General features: G+C 36.3%; 1 protein-coding gene across 3 annotated transcripts in view; it reads right to left on the bottom strand.

Annotated features, from left to right (window-relative positions):
* lyst (lysosomal trafficking regulator) overlaps positions 1-15,922 on the bottom strand; it is an 89,489-nt gene extending 73,567 nt beyond the window's left edge. For 2 of the 3 annotated variants that reach the window (XM_033980231.2, XM_055227288.1), the window contains exons 1-3: positions 15,843-15,922; positions 14,681-14,951; positions 769-857 (exon numbers count right to left, since the gene is read on the bottom strand). In XM_033980231.2, coding sequence (XP_033836122.1) covers positions 769-857; positions 14,681-14,761 — 170 coding nt within the window. In that variant the 5' untranslated portion in view covers positions 14,762-14,951; positions 15,843-15,922. Of the gene's footprint in view, positions 1-768; positions 858-3,365; positions 3,396-14,680; positions 14,952-15,842 lie in introns of those variants that run through there. The other variant, XM_055227289.1, reaches the window with a different exon arrangement.
* Positions 15,923-16,561: the final 639 nt, after the last annotated feature.

The following is a 16,561-nucleotide window of genomic DNA, read 5'->3' as shown; positions in this document are numbered from 1 at the left end:
GCTAATGTGGCTAACTCCAGGTGCAGTGTGCGTGCATTACTTAAACAGCTTTCAATACAAACAAGGAGCTAGAGAGGTGCAAATGTCCCTAAACTTTCCCTCATCAGTATGGAAATCTATGCAGCCGGGCCCTCCAACTCTAATGCAGCCAGATTGCATAATATGAGAAACCTTTTACTCCAGAGGATGCTGAAAAGATAGGAGTGACACTGACAAGAAAGTAGTGCCTAAAGTAGTTTTGGTCAGAGGTTGCTAATGCATTTTACTGAATAAATTCAACCCAATTTTGGTCCCATAGAAGGTCAACAAAGGCTTAAAGCAGTTCACTTTTAAAAGGAGACATTTTGCAAAAATCAACTTTTAACCATGTTATAATGTTTTCATTTACCCACTTGAAGTTGCTTGTTTGAGTAATTTTATTTGAGATGCCATTGCTTTAAAAAAAAATGCAGTTTTCCCATCCCCCTAGACATGGCCACTGCTCTAGACTGCATATTGCAATTTTAAAAGGCCAAAATATAAAATAATGATCCATGAGTTGTGTGTTATAACTATACAGCATTATAGGTCTTCTTTTTTCAAAGTTGGGCCACAATTTGAAACATGTTGTAGATGAATCTGCAAAAACTGAATGTCAGAGAGCTGTTAATAGCATTTTATCTAGTGTTTGTTTACATGAGATCTGATAAGACATTCAAAGGTTTATTTGTAAAGTGCCTGGTAAAGACGGATACTAAAATGTTTCTGGAAATCAAAACATCAACATACCAGAATTTCAGTGCATCTTTGGTGTGGTTTGGGAGGTGCTGGACATAGTGGAAAAGGCAAAGGAAGTTCTCCAGACTTTGAAGAGTGACCTAAGAGAGAAAAATACAAGAAAAAAGAGATTTCATTAAAAATATCTCCCAAAAACAAGCCATCGCATGAGAGCACACAATCTAGAGAGGAAACAATGTTAGGAATTTCCAGTAAATCTTGGTAATTGTCACACATGATACTACACTAATTTAGTTAGTGATGTAACTAACTTTATTATAGTTTGTGAAGTTGCGACAGAGTGATTTACGGGAAAGAGACAGTGTTAATTGTGTGTGTATATCATTTATCCTTTCACTGAACAGAATACATAAATACTATAAATACTAACACATTTCAATTAAGAGATGATACTGAAATTTGGTGTCACAAAATAATTGGAAATAATTATATTGCGATAGTTCTTAAAGTTGCTGACAATTGGACATGTTATGGATATGAATACTTATAATTTTAATGTTTAAATAAAGAATTTATTCATATTAACTTTTATGTAATTTTGTTATCTTATGGATAAGAAGCTTTTTTTATTGCATATTCTGGAGATATAATGGCAATTATCTTTGTTATCGATTATCACCGTTATATACAATGTCCCACAATTACTGTCTATCCTTTTTAATCACAATTTTGTTTTGTTTTTGTCCCATTCGTAATTTCAATACAATCAAGACAATACTACATTTGACTTGTCGGCAGAGCAATAGATCATCTCATTAAGAAGATAAAAAAATACATTTAATTGCGTACTATGTAACCTCTCTGATAAAGGGTGACATAATACACCAAAAAAGGTAGTGCACCTTTAAACCGCATTTAAATGTGATAATGATAAAGCTTATGGTTACTACAAAGGTTGTCTTAGAAAATATACATTTTAATACACATGGTTTAGTAAGTGATTAATCATACAGTACATAAGCTTTCCAAAATAAAATAGATTGTTCTGTGGAAAAGTGGCAATTCATTTCAATATTATCATTTATCATCTATATTTATTTCAGCAATATATCAAACTTCAAAATATGGTATCGTGACAGGCCAACTGAAACCTCAGACATCTGACCACAGATTCTGCACTTCCTTCACAAACCCCCGTCTAACACCTTTATCTGCATTACTGACACTTGGAAGTGTGTTAACACCTCCCCAACAGATGAGTGATGTCATAATCCCACACCAGTCAGACCTCAGGCCACACAGGTTTGAGCAGCTGCTAATCTGACACCACCCCCGCATTCATTTGGGTCTGATCCCTGAATGAGGCGACGGCGTAAAATGTCTGGGTCACCCATGATAAAGCTGGCTGGAAAAGCAATATCATCAAAAGAGCAGCAAGAGAGAAGAGGAGAAGGGGTCAAGTGTGGCTACATACAAGTGCAGACACAAACTATTGATTATAAGCATTGAGTTCAGAAGAGACAAATCCAAAGATCACAATAACAGCAGTTTTGCATATCACAATCTAGAAAATCCAAAGCGGATTAAAAAGAATTAAAAGGTCTAGTACCGGATTTTTTCCTATTTATTTCAGCAAAATGAGTCTTGCCCCAGTACAGATATACTGCAAAAGGAACTCTTAAGGTCTATATATGTCCACTGTGTGCTGTCTGCATCCAATTAGAAAGTGTTTTATTGTCTGACAATCAGGAAGTGCCGTTATCATGCTGGTGGTTAGCTTTACATTCATATCTCCTCACTGGTCTTTGAAAATTGCATAAAGCACTTAAAACTCATTGCGGTGAATAATTAGGGTTCACAACAGTTCTAAAAAATACACTGTGGAATACAGAACACAGATTTAAAATGCAAACCAAAATGTGATTTATTAATCCATCAAAATGTGTCTTGAAATACTGAAATACTAACAAAGAAACAATATCTATGAAACATCAGATACATAAAGAGATATTAAAAGCTAAATATATGGGGCCACAAAACGTACTGGTGGATTTAGAACACAAAAAGTCATTTGTATGTAGGTAATGCCATAGAGCAACCACAGAGAATCATTTAGTTACCAGTTTACACGCTTTTATATGTAGGTCATTCTCATACTTTTTCAGAGTTTGCATAGTTATATAATATGTTTAAAAAGTGAATTTGTAACTACACATTACAGAACTTCGCATAAGCAAAGAAATTCAAGTGGTCTTAGCTTTCCGGCTGGCAAAGAATTGATACAACTTCCTTCCTGTGTCATAACAACTTAGTCTAGCCTACACGTCTTTACGTAATAGGCAGAAAAAAATAGTACCAAAACAATTTTCTCTGTTGATAACAAGTTTTGATACCTTGGCCCTGGGAGAGCATTAAAATAATAACTAGATCAAGTCATCACAAATAATACAAATGTTTTCGTCAAATAAATTGTATTTTGATTGCTGTAGCTACGTTTTGTCAGTATAGATAATATTTAATATAGGATCAGGCACTGGTAAGTACAGTAACTTAAAAAATAATAATAATAAAATAAAAAAGTAATAAAAAAAAACATTTAAGTACCCAGCTCTAGTCTGAATAGATGTTGGCGATTTGACCAGACTCACCGTGGTCAGGAGGGAGCTGAGAGGATCATGGGTAGGTGGGAAGATGGAGAGAGCAGACAGGGGCGCACACTGGGGGGCTGGACAAAAACATCACATAAAAGAGACAAGAAGAAGGTAGAAAAACAAAGGAATGAATCATGACAAACACAGGACACAGGATAGGGACAGTTACAGAAAAGAAAAAGAAAAGAAATGAGAAAATAATATTTGGTGCACTATGTAGCTTTTCTGATGGAGGGTTTGCCACCTTGCTTGTCATGGAGATGTTATTGCCTTGCCTAGAATGTTTCATAGTATGGTATTAAATTTATCCATCTCCAAAGAGACAAGTTACAGGTCGCAATTGTGGAGAGGCAAGCCAGCCCACAACAAGAATGTCATGTTTTGTTTTGTTTTGAGCAGTAAAGGCATCCAGTTGAATAAATACAAGACAGATGTGTTTATTGCCCTACTGTAGAACATTCCAGGCAAAGCAATAACATCTTCACAGATATAAGCAGCAAAAAGACCAAAAGTTACTAAAGTGCACCTTAAAAGCAATAAAAAACAATCACAGATGGTTTTTAATATGAAACCAAGGATGAGTAGGCAGGACAATCAAAGCATTATGGTTGAAAGTGTTTTTCAAATGCGATGGAGGAATTTCAAATTAATCTTTTTAAATGACTGGTTTTGTCCTTGTGTTTTGAATGCACCTGTTATGTCTGACTGAGGAAAAGGCAGTACTTCATGATAACGCTAATTTTCCGGCAATTCACTTGTTCTTCTCCCTATCCAGTTTTTAATCCAGCATTACAAAGCACTCAGCACAAACCAGCCGAGGTGAACACTGCCAATACTGATTAGAGCGACTGGGGAGGCAAATCAATGCACCACGAAACAACCAAAAGGCAATTTGTAAACGAAATAAAGAGATGACCTTTCCATCACAGTGATTAAGCCCTTTATCCAGTCATTTTAGATTCACTTCTACATTTGTGCTCAAACTTTTCAACCAAAACACCACTTCATACAATTTTGCCTTTCCAAGTGCGCCAAGACTGAACAAATATTAGGCCAAAACCTGAATTATAAGTAAAGCAAGTAATTATGGATAGCAGCTCAATCTTTCTTTGGTAAAGGTTCATTCTGTGTTCAGTTTTAAACTTTGAATAACAGATTCTTTTTGTTTACCTGCTTTACATGTGTCGACTACTTCCGCTAGCCTTCAACAGAAGCCTCACGTGATGTTTGTTGTTCTGATGCTGCTGTATACATGTTCTATCTCCAAGTATTTTATTCTATTTTTAAGTATATCTTTTTTCAGCTTTGTGCATGCCCTTATTTGTATTTATTTAGTGTTTTTACGTTGCACTTTATCACCAAAAAGTAAGTTACCAAAGTAAGTTCCTAGTTTGTGCGCTGTGTTCACTGACAATGGCAATAAAAGTCTTCTGATTGTGATTCTGATTCTGATGGTCTAGTGACGTGCCTTGTGGGCTGCTTTACTTGGTTTTGTCAGCCATTTGGGGAAGCTTACTGCCTGATGCGCCTTGTCCAGAACTGCATCCTGTGTGTGATAAGGTGTACTCTCTCTCGTCAGGATTTAAGCTCCTTGGACCTCATTTGCAGATCTCAATGGGCTCTCTGATCTAGCAGTGGTATTTGTTGCTGGCATTGTTCCAGTCCATGAAGTGGTTTTGTCTTTAGTGGTCTGATATGGCCAATTTCAGATTTTCCTGCTCTGCTTGTTCTTTTATTTCTCTTTTTTGTCTGTTGGCAGTTTTGTTTTCACATTCTTGTTGATGTTCTTTTTTCCATGTTCCAAATGGTCTTCCTGTTTCCTCTACATATGTTTTGGTGCTTGATAGACATGGTATCGCATATATTACTTCATATCTGTCCTCCGGTTTTGTTCTGTTGTGTTGTGTCCTTTGGTTTCACAAGTTTGGTGTGAGGTTTGACCATTAATGTTATGACTCCTTATGGTTCTGAATGCTTTCTGTGACTCCCCCTGATGTATGTCAGTGTGACTATTGCGGGTTTTTGGTATTTTGTGTATTCTTTTTCTTATTTTTTGTGTTTTCTCTGTGTTTTGTGTGTTTTATTTTTCCTTTTTCTATTGCCCATTGTGGATACTGACAGTTAGTGAGTGCATTGTGTGTATGCGTCTCCTCCTCCTCCTCGTCTTGGGTGTGTGATGATGGTGGCCTGGTTGTACAATGTTCTAGCTACTGACAATTTGTGTTCAGTTGGGTGTTCAGACAGGTATTGGTCAGTGTGTGTGGCTTGTAGTATATTTTTATTTTTATGAGTTACTGGTCTAGATAAAAAGGAATATGTTTTGCTAATGTAGTTTTCATGATAATACAAAAAAAAATTATGCATTTTGTTATGTGGCTTCTATTCAAATAACCAGAGACATAGGGTGAAATTTAAGCAGTGAGGATCAAAGATGGACTGCACTGTGTTTTCATAGAGTCATCAAAAGACAGGCTCGGCTCTACTTAATCTCTGTATCGTATTAGTTACATTATCACACAAACCGGGCCACATCAGAACTTATTTAGAAAATGTAGAGGTTTGGCAAATTTAACACTGTCTATCTGGTGAAAACTCTCATTTCAATTGGCAAGGCCTAAAGACAACTAGGTCAGGTCATTCTAATAATACAAAAATGCTTAATTAGTTCCAGCCCATCTTAAGATTGATAAAATTTGTTCTCATTTTAAGCCAACAACTCAATTCTTTAGTACACAATACAATACACACGCGGATCAAAACACTCTACATGCTACTAATCCAATGCCATTTGGCACAGTAAAATGAGTTTTCCAAAATTAGTTTAACTGATACAATAAGAAAATAGCTCCACAAATGCCTCACTCTCCTACATGCAAAAGTAGACAGTGTAATTTAATCAAATGTTTATCAATTTGCATTAATAGACGATGAACATAATAGATGATGAACTTGTCCTTGTTCTGAACCATATTTTGAAACTGCATTCATATACTGGCCCATGTACAGTGAGATACTGTGAAAAAAAGGATTGTTGCATTATGACAGATATGACTGTATATTTGATCAGTGTTTAACGTCTCTGTATATTTGTTTTTATTGACTTTTTATGTGAAGCACTTTGAGCAGCTGAAGTTGTTGTTAAATGTGCTATATAAATAAAATGTTACTAAACTGAAAAGTCAACTGAATTGACTTGAATTGTCAGATTCAGTTTCAAGAGGTTTCTATATGGAAATAGTGTGCATGGTTGTCAATAAGAAATGCCACATCTTCTTTCCAATGCAATACTAATGTTGTAAGTCATGTATGTGCCCAAATCTGTAATGGAGGTAACTGATGTCCTGTTACTGGCCTAATTGGTTAATAATCTTTAAATGTACAACATCCTTTCTTTGCTGTCCATCATGGCGGTCATGAGATGGTCAGTCATGGGAGTGTGTGCAGGCTGAGTCACCCTCTCGGGTTCAGACTTCTTTTGGAGCTCTTTCTGGGCGACTGGGTAAAGGAGGACTGACAACGCTGTGATGGTGTTCTCGTGAGACAGAGGGGACTCGGAGTGTAGTTATGCAATGCTATTTTCTGGCAAAAGTTAACCACTGATCTAATTTGACATTTGGGTGATGAGGGTCATGATGTTTCGCATTTCCTCACAAAGTACATGTCAGGGGCAAACTCATTCAGACAGTAACTCTATCCACTGTAATTCATTTAGGGATGAATAAGAAGGTGCACACAATACTGGAATATTAATGATGATTTTAGGTTAGCACTGACATGGCTCTTAGTCACAAATGTAAAATTCATATCAGAAGTAATAGTACTACTCAATATTACTAAATACTTTCAGTTTTTCTAGTTCTTTCTTTCTTTCTTTTTATATTTATTTCATTCATTAAAACGAAACAAATCAATGCAGCATATCTGCATACAGTATTTCAGCTTTTGTACAATTATAATAGATGAATGAAAGGGCACAGAAAGAAGCAAAAGCTTATAATATCTGCCCCTTATCAACTCTGACTCTTATTCCTTCCAGTGTATTGCACCGTTACATTATACAAAGTCAAACTTAGATGCGCGGCTACTTAACAAAAAAAAAACAAAAAAAAACACAAAATCATCCTGTCACATAGCAGTTATATACTTTCTTAATAATGATAATTTCAAGCTTTTCTTAAACACATAAATGGACTTGGATTCTTTAATATTACTTTCAAGACTTAATATTACTTTCCAAAGACTGACTCCCTTGATTGAAATACATCTTCAGTATGGAAACTCGGATTAAGGGCCACTAAGATCCTTAAATTTCAACTAGAAAAAAAAACAAGACAAAAAAACAAGTCAGACGGTACTAATTTTGAATGAGTAAAAAACATGTTTCAAAAATAACTGTAATAACTGTAACTAATAACTGTAGTCTCTTCTCTCATACAGAACCATAACAGAGAAACATGGCTCTCATCCAAAAACATTCTTTGCAGTTATATTGTGGAGCAGAGCATTCTGTTCAATATTACGGCCTCATAGTACTGGCTGTAAGTGGCTGTTCCTGAAAAGGCTCATGTCTTGTTTGTGAGTGTCATGTTCACAGTTTGTCACTCACTGAACACTGACCTTTGTAGACACATGATTACACAGCAGGAAGTGAAAAATTCTCACTTTCAAAAGAGCCTCACACACCAAACCACATTTTACTGTAACAGTCATAAAACAAAACAAGACAATACAAAAGGCCTGAATTCAAGATGTGTATTTCGTAGGAAAATATCTAAAACTTATCAGTTAGTGGAAACAGTAGCGACGGAGCAGTGGTTGCAGAGTGAGTCACAGAAATGAATAATTCAACCATTGAACCAACCGTCCATAACAGCCCCAGAGAGGAAAGGCTCAGACTAAAGATTAGACTTAAGTTTCATTTAGGGCGTAAATTAAATACAAAAGTGCACAAAAGAGATTACACCAAGAAGCAAAAACACAGCATAAAAAGGAGATGTGAAAAAGCGTGCGGATACATTTAAAGTCAGTAAACAGAAGTATATAAAACCATTAATGATTCAAATTGATGAGTTCATGAACTGGTGTTTTGCTGACAAATAATAAAAAAATACTTTGTGTGTAAATTGTAACCAGAAGTATATAAAAAGTGGTTGCAATGATGCACACAATATTATTCAGCAATACTATGCACACAATATTATAAAAAAAATTTAAAAATAAAAATCACTTCCAACAATGTTAAATGAAAAAATATGTCCACAAAACAGCATTAAAAAGTAAAACTGTAAAATGGATGTGAGACTGATTCTTAGATTTTTGTTCTCCAATAAATCAAATATGCATGTTTTAGTCAATGCTTTTGAGGAAACACTGCAATTTTACACCAGACTTGCATCATGCCAAACAAAAAATTGACTAATACAACTACCGGTAATACCGTAAAGTTAAATTTGAACTGTTTTCTAATAAACTCTGCCCCAAATAACACAATTTGTAAGCTGCAAGTGTAGTATGGCAATTCACAACAATAATATCACTCTTTATTTCACTAGATCCTTTTTATTTCAATGCAATCTAAACTATTACTACATATTACGTGTATTTTTTTATCTGGCTGTTTGGTCATGGAGTCAATAATCATGAATTTAGTTAAGTTAACATGACTCAACTTTTTAATGTAGCATCCCAGAACTGTAAAACCATAACAGACAATAGCAGATGAGCTATAGTGATGAGCAATAATGAGAGCCTTCACCAACATGTGTACATTTCCACTCTGCTCTCCTCTGTGGAATCTTTTTCCAGGCATTATACTGAAATGCTTTAAAGAGCCACAGAACCATAATGCACATAGGCTTTGACCTGCTGCAACAGTACATATGCAGCATTCACAACACTCAAAAGCAGTGGCAGCATGGCAAATTTGGGCAAAGAAAGTGATTTGCCAACATTGGTAAAATACTACCAATATAAAAATGGACCTACAAATTATTTTACAAAGCACCAGTGAAATTGTGTTAATAATTTAAAGCACTTGGTAGATTTAAAACAATATCGAGAAATCATCTGGATAACTCAAAGAAATTTTATTTTAGCACTGTAACTGTTGCTGATCTAATTCCTTGGTTGGTTCACTACATTTACCCTGTGCTATGCTCAGTTTAATCTCCTTTAGTCAAGCATTCTGGGCTTTACCAAAGAAGGAATGTAGGATAAAAAGTGAGCCGCTAACTAGAACATTGAGCTGGAATCAGTTACTATTAGTTAATTATTGAAAAAAATGATTGTTGGATGCATACATCTTTGGAGCACACTTCTAACTATGCCAAACAAACAAAGAAATCATTGTAGCCACGTGCTATCATCAGCCCATATAAAAACAAAGATTTCACTACTTACAATAGCATTCACATAAGGATCGTGTTTGCAATATTGAAAAACAAGCTTCTCCAAGTAGTAACAGCATGCAGGGAAATGAAATCCGTTAAATTCTAACGCAAAGTGCGAGTCTGAACTCAACCTGATTCTTTTGAAACATCCTGTTGGCTCAAAGTGAAACTAAAACAACCATAGCCAACTTGTCATATGACCCTGGCAGATTTCGCTGTAACCTTTCTGATATGGAACTAGGTAATAACTTTTCAATAGGAGACAGGGGAGAAAGTGCATTGGCCAACAATGTCATCACATGACAGGCTGCTATTGGTTTGGTGAATCATTTTATACAGAAAGGCTGTGTAAATAAGTACTTTGTTCAGTTTGGCTCCAGACATTTTGCAAGTTAGAACACTCAAATTTTCAAACTCTAAACCCTAGCCTAAAACCCTAACCTCACACCATAGGCTGCATTCAGGCTAAACCCAGATTAAACCCAGATTAAACCCAGGCTAAACCCAGGCTAAACCTAGTCAATTTTCAGACTGGGTTTAAATGTTGGATAGAAAACAGTATTCAAAAATCAACTTAAAATATAAATAAACCCATATTTAATTATGGTGCTTATTCAGATTTTTAATGTCTTTGGTATATAAAGGCTTTATTGGACAGGATAGTATATGGACTGGAAACTGAGGTGACCATTGGGGAGAGACATTCAGAATTGTGCTGAACCCATCGCGCGTGCCTAGACCTATCCCTTGGCCCACTTTTCATCTTTTAAAATCAGTTTCTGTTAAGTTGAGGTTTGACATTGGTAATATATGGCCAATCTATATGTTACCATTTTTTCCATCATGTTAGAAATTGGCAACAGAAGTGTGGGATGAACCATTTGAGAGTAATGCATTGATGTATAGAACAACATTTTAGTTTGGTTTATGTGGCTTGTGAAGGGAAAAGCTTAAGCTAAGGAAATAAGTTAGGATATTTTATTTTAGGGCCTATATAGCCAATGGAGTTGTCTGAGGTCAGCTAACTTCATGTTTTGTAGCGTTCTATTTTCTGTTCAAGCCCACAAGCTGTAAAAGCTGACTGAATAAAAGTGGAAACTGGAAAATACCCTTAACACACCCAGGCAGCATTAAGTGTTTTCCTGTTATACTCATTTGACCCCAAAGAGCAAGAAGCACTACAAAAATGTTTAATACGACACCATTGGAGAGCCAGTTTGCTTTCAAGGAACTAGAGGAGGAAAGAAGGGTCAAAAACAAAATGAAAGCTTTGCCCAAGGCCTTTAATGCAGAATCAATTAGAGCTGAATGATTTTGGGAAAATATCCAACTGCGATTTTTCCTGACAAGAATTGTGATTGCGATTAGATAAGTGTTATAAATAGCATTCTGTTCAAATTTCTCAATTTAAATGTGTCCATGAGAATTGACAAAAAGACTGAAAAGTGAACCAAGTAACTAATACAAGAATCACATTTTACAAGATGTTTGTACAGATTTAAACTGCAGAGCAAACTACAGATGCAAAGTAAGTACTAAAGTGTTTCATTTTGCTGTTTATTTCTTGCAGTTCATGATTTTTTTTTTTTTTTTTTACAATATTGGACATTTAGAATAGTTTTAGTGGTTTAAATCTGCTCTTGCATTATTGTGTCAGTGGTGTAATTTAGTTATTATTAACAATATTATTGTTTATTGCCTATATTTACTTCAGCAATATGTTGCACTCCAAAATGTGTTATCGTGACAGGAGCAGTGTTATTAAGTTACATGCTTGTCTTGTCTTGTTTACGTGGTCCCAATTTCGTAACTCTATGTCTTATCTTGCGGAAATTGTGTCTCATCGCTAATTGCGATACATCTTGCAGCCCTAGAATCAAACCTACAAATATAACTGGTAGACTAATATAGAAGAAAGGGGTGAGATGTGAGTGTGCAGGTGCAAAGAATAAAACATGAGCCTTGCAGAGGGGATCTGGGCTGTAGCTCTGCGTTCACACGTTTGGCTGTGAAACTCGACTGATTAGTGCAAAGGAAGGTGTCTTTTGCCTCCGGCGGCGACTGGTGTGATCACAGAAAAAGCTCCAGATCTGGCAGTAACATGCAACAGGACCTAATGAATGCCACTTCTACTTAAGAACAAGAATCAGGCAATTACGGACATAGCAATACAAAAGCTTCAGTTTCAAATAATTGTTAAAGGGAACTCAAATGAAAAAATAACAACACCCAAAATAGGGCTCTTTGAATTCATGGCTAAATTATTTTCCATATGCCGTTTGTTGCAATCCCCACTTAAAAGCTGCACTGCCTAACTTTTCTTGTGGTGGTTACAGTACCTGCTTGTATCCACAGAGCTGTTATTGCTTTGACTTGAATGTTCCACAGTATGACATGAACACTATCTGGAAACAAGTAGGCTAGGCTATCAAGCTATAGGTCAGATCTATGGAGCTAGAATATTTGGGTTTTTCAGTTTACTTAGTACCGGTTCAGGAAAGGGGTTTATAAAGAGTAGTAATTATTAGCACAAAGAAAAAGGACGAAGGCAAAAACCATGCTGACTTATTATATTCAACCTTTTCTGCAATAATTAGCTTAAAAATTACTGGATCCCTGCATTAAATGAAACATGAACAGCTAAAAACAGCTTATTTCAGTGGAGAGAGGAAAAAAGCTTGCAGCCTCTGATACTAATCCAAGTCTCGTGATCTGGCAGCTGTTATATCTGACACTGAGGAGAGAGAAGAGATTTCATGAGCACTGGCACTTATTTTTTTAGATATACTCACTCAATGATACCACTCTCACACTACCTGTATAATGACACGAGGGGCGAGGTAGGTTAAGTGTTGTGCCCAGGGACAGAACAACAATGAGCTGGGATCAACCTGCCAACCTGTGCATCTGTAGATCTGACCACTCTACCAACAAACATAATCCCAATCAAGTTTAACTGGAAAACAGTAAATCTTGCACAACCAGTATAACGGCTGTGCAGTTATGTAATGTAAATAAATAGGGTAATCATTTTAATCCATAATATTCCAATGTCAAAAAAATGTTGTAATCAAAAGATACCATAAACTATCTACTATTCAGAATTTTGTGTGCTCATTCTGCCACTCAAAACCTGGAGCAAAACCACTTTTCTCTATGTTCAAACAAAGTGCCACAAAACATTACCAATAAAATATATTAGATCTATACTATCCCTGCAGATTTAATTTAACAGCATAAAAGTAATTACTCAAAATAACCATGATTTCAATTATGAGCCAAAATATCATGATTGTAATTTGTGCTATAATCGTGCAGCCCTGTTTTATCGTTACCTGCAAAATATGGCAACACTTTAGTTTAAATCTGTTCCTAACTGCATGGGATTCTTGTATTAATTTTGCAGTTAATATTTCGGTTTTCTCTCAAATGTTATTGCTCCTGGGCATGCTTAAAATGTGAACAGAGAACTGAATTAAAATCTAATCACTATCGCAATGCTTGTCAGAAAAAATACACTTCCATAATTTTCCAAAATTGTGCAGTTCTATCTTATGTAACATGGTTCAGCAAAAATCACAGCTCCAATGCCGTAAAATGTGGGATATTGTCTGATCAAGCTTGTGTCTACTTGTCCAGTTTCATTTCTTGTCTTGTCTTTCCCTATTTGTCGACATCACATCGCATCACATAACAAATCACCACAGACAGCTTGAATCATTCTGCCTCTCCTCGAGTATGACAGAGAGTGAAACTTGAGTAACAGCATCGATATGAGTAGTCTGGAATAAAAACATGTAGTGGGCCATTCAAAGATGCAATATCATAATACACTCAAGCTAATATATAATCTTTCAAAAGTATCTGAAAGTGTAATATCTATGATGCAACAATTAACATCCAAAATAACAGAGAAAGTAAAAAAAAAAAAATGGCCAGTAAAAATCAGATAACCCAATAACTAGATCTGCTTTCATGTGCATAAAAATATGACGATTAAAAACAAATGTGTCAGTTCATCAATGGACTTTTAGAGTAACTGTTGTATTTGGAAGAGTACCGTAGGTTGCCCTTTTTTGCGCAATTGTAAACACTAAGAAAAAAACAGATGACTCACATCAGATGTAACTGCTTCCATGACATTTAAAAAATCTGATAACTCTGGAAATCAAATAATGATTTGCTTTTTGGTGTGGATGTAAACATAACCATTGACAACAGCTTTGAAATTATTTCCCTCTTTGAACTCCCATATTAAAACTACTTTCATGTCCTGTGGCTTTATTCAACCACCGCTGTCACCAAGTAATGTGATCGTCAGCACCTTTTTGCATTGCCACAAGCAAAGACGACACCTTTGAACCAATTTGAAGTCCACAAACAGACTAATGATGGCTTATGGGGATTGGAGATCTGGTGGCGCAGGTGAAGGACTAGCAGCAGAAACAGTAGGGCACCGAAGATTATCATGTGAAATGTGAATCCTTAAATTGAGTCATACCCACTGGGAGTAATTATAACATTGTCATCATGGATAAAAATCGAATTATGCTGTTTTTTGCTATTTGTTATTACCAACTTCTAAAATGCAACATTATAAAACCAAATTTTATCCTACATGCTCTAGCAATAAATTCCCATTATAAAACTAGAACAGAACTGCCTATATTTATATATATAACATAATCAAAATATGGAGCAGCTGGCCTGTGCCACCAGTCTCACTAGAAATTTGAGCCCTAAGTAGATTTATCCACACATGAGTAATTTGAGTAACTGTATTGTTTGATGCATGTAATTAGCCACAATTTTGAATTACTAAGTTAAAAACTGCAAATTAGAATGCAAAATTGTCATAAAGAGGAAAACATTGATCACTTATTGATCTATGGTTTTGACAGTATGATTGCAACTCCCTCCTACCTGCAGATCAGCTCCTTGCAGTCTACAGTCCATGTACTTTTCCCAGGCATAGGAGAGGTCTGTTTGCAGTAGGCTGGCCATGTCCTGCCCTCTTCCCCAGTCTCAACACCTTTCAGGGCGTTGGGGAAGTCAGAAATAATGCTAATATTTGTAGTGGTCTTGTCCTCTATCCTCCAGGTGGCCCGAACAGCACCAAACGCGGCCACGATTGGTCCACTTGAACGGTCATAGCGACCCCATGGCTCGGTGGGACTTTTATTATGACTTCTCTCTGCACAGAAACCACAAAATGTCAATGGTCAGCAAAAGCAGGGGAGTTGAGAAATCTGCAGGCGCTACGGTCATTTCAGTCCGAGTTTAATATGAGCCGGGATGTAATCGGAAACTTAACCCATACACGCCAGCGTTAGCATAACAAAACGGACTGAATTGAACCAGCTAGCACTTTAGCCGCCGCTGACAGATGCTGCGATAAAGCTGCATAAAACCAGTAAAACACATCCGGTTTGGACAAAGGCGAAGTAGTTTTATTGTTAAAACATTGACAGTAGTTCCCCCTTTTCGTTTATGGGTTATAACATTACTCATTAAGTCTGGGATCAGCTCTATAGCATTACATCCTGCAGTTTTTCCTTGTTTGCTAATGGGTATAAGAAAAATCTGCAAAACAATAGTTTTTTCTAAATAAAATCATCAATATGTTTTAAATTGTGCATTCGAATCGCGTTCATCACATTATAAAGTTTCACTGCGTTGAGACGTAATGTAATTTTTACTCTGAAAAAAATGCGGATCTTGTGTTGACGCGTCTGCTCCATTGATCAAACTCACATCATTTTACAGCGTGATCGTTTTTATCCAGTATTATGCACGGATCTAGGTATTATGACACAAATGGCAGTTTAGTTTTGAAGCGACGGTATAATTGTTGTTGAAAATGCTACAAAACTCTCGCATTATGAGCAAACACGATGATAATGCTCATAGCTGTTCGCATCCACGGAGCGCATCAGGCAGCTGTCAAAATTGAATTTATCGAAAAGAAGAAGCCGCATTGTCAACGCCATTAGAGGGACATTTAAGGAGCAAAAGCGCTGTATTTCTTCATATGAATGACGTCATATTTCAACATAATACAAGCGTGGAATGAGTAAAAACATACCTGTATTTGTCTTGAATTAAAGCGGCTAAAACGTTAGCCTTCACACAACAGCAGCGACCAATGAGTGAGTTTGTGCCCTGAACCCTGACTGTAAGGCGCACTCAGCCCCGCCCCTTTCACAGCAGGCGCTTAACAAGTGGCAGAGTCACGGGGATAGTTGCATGGGTACAGTACACAAGTACACTGTGCCTATTATTCTTTTTTTAGATTTTAAATAACATCGTTTGATTTCAGAACAGTCTTTGATTATGCATTTAAAACCATCAAAACAGTCAACAAAATTGAAAAGGCCTATTATGGACCGTTTTGTGATGAAAATGGGTGATCTATGCGTGACTGTCGATGGTAATTTATTTATGTAGGCTACTGCGCATTAAGCACACGGGGTGGGTTTACAAAGAGCTCATGAAAGCACCAGTGACGTACTTAGGTGTCTCCCTTTTCCATGCAGCACTCGCACTGCTCTTGGTCCAGTATGGAAAAACAGAAACGTCATCTACCTGTAATGTTTCAGCTATTGATTGAACCAGCACTGGAGCCTAATTTGTCAACACTAGACAAATTAGGCTCTATACATAGACATTCAATGATCTGTCTATGGCGCAATAGGCCTAAACAAGCTGAAATTGTGAAGATGTTGGTCTATATTATTTTTGAGTAATTTGCTAATAAGCTTGTGCAACTCTTAGTGTATTTTAAAGCCGTGTGCCTCATGATAA

The sequence above is a fragment of the Periophthalmus magnuspinnatus genome, chromosome 15 (assembly GCF_009829125.3).
Source record: "Periophthalmus magnuspinnatus isolate fPerMag1 chromosome 15, fPerMag1.2.pri, whole genome shotgun sequence".
NCBI lineage: Eukaryota > Metazoa > Chordata > Actinopteri > Gobiiformes > Gobiidae > Periophthalmus > Periophthalmus magnuspinnatus.
Note: the sequence above shows the minus strand (reverse complement) of the source record. Positions and strands in the feature narration are given on the sequence as shown.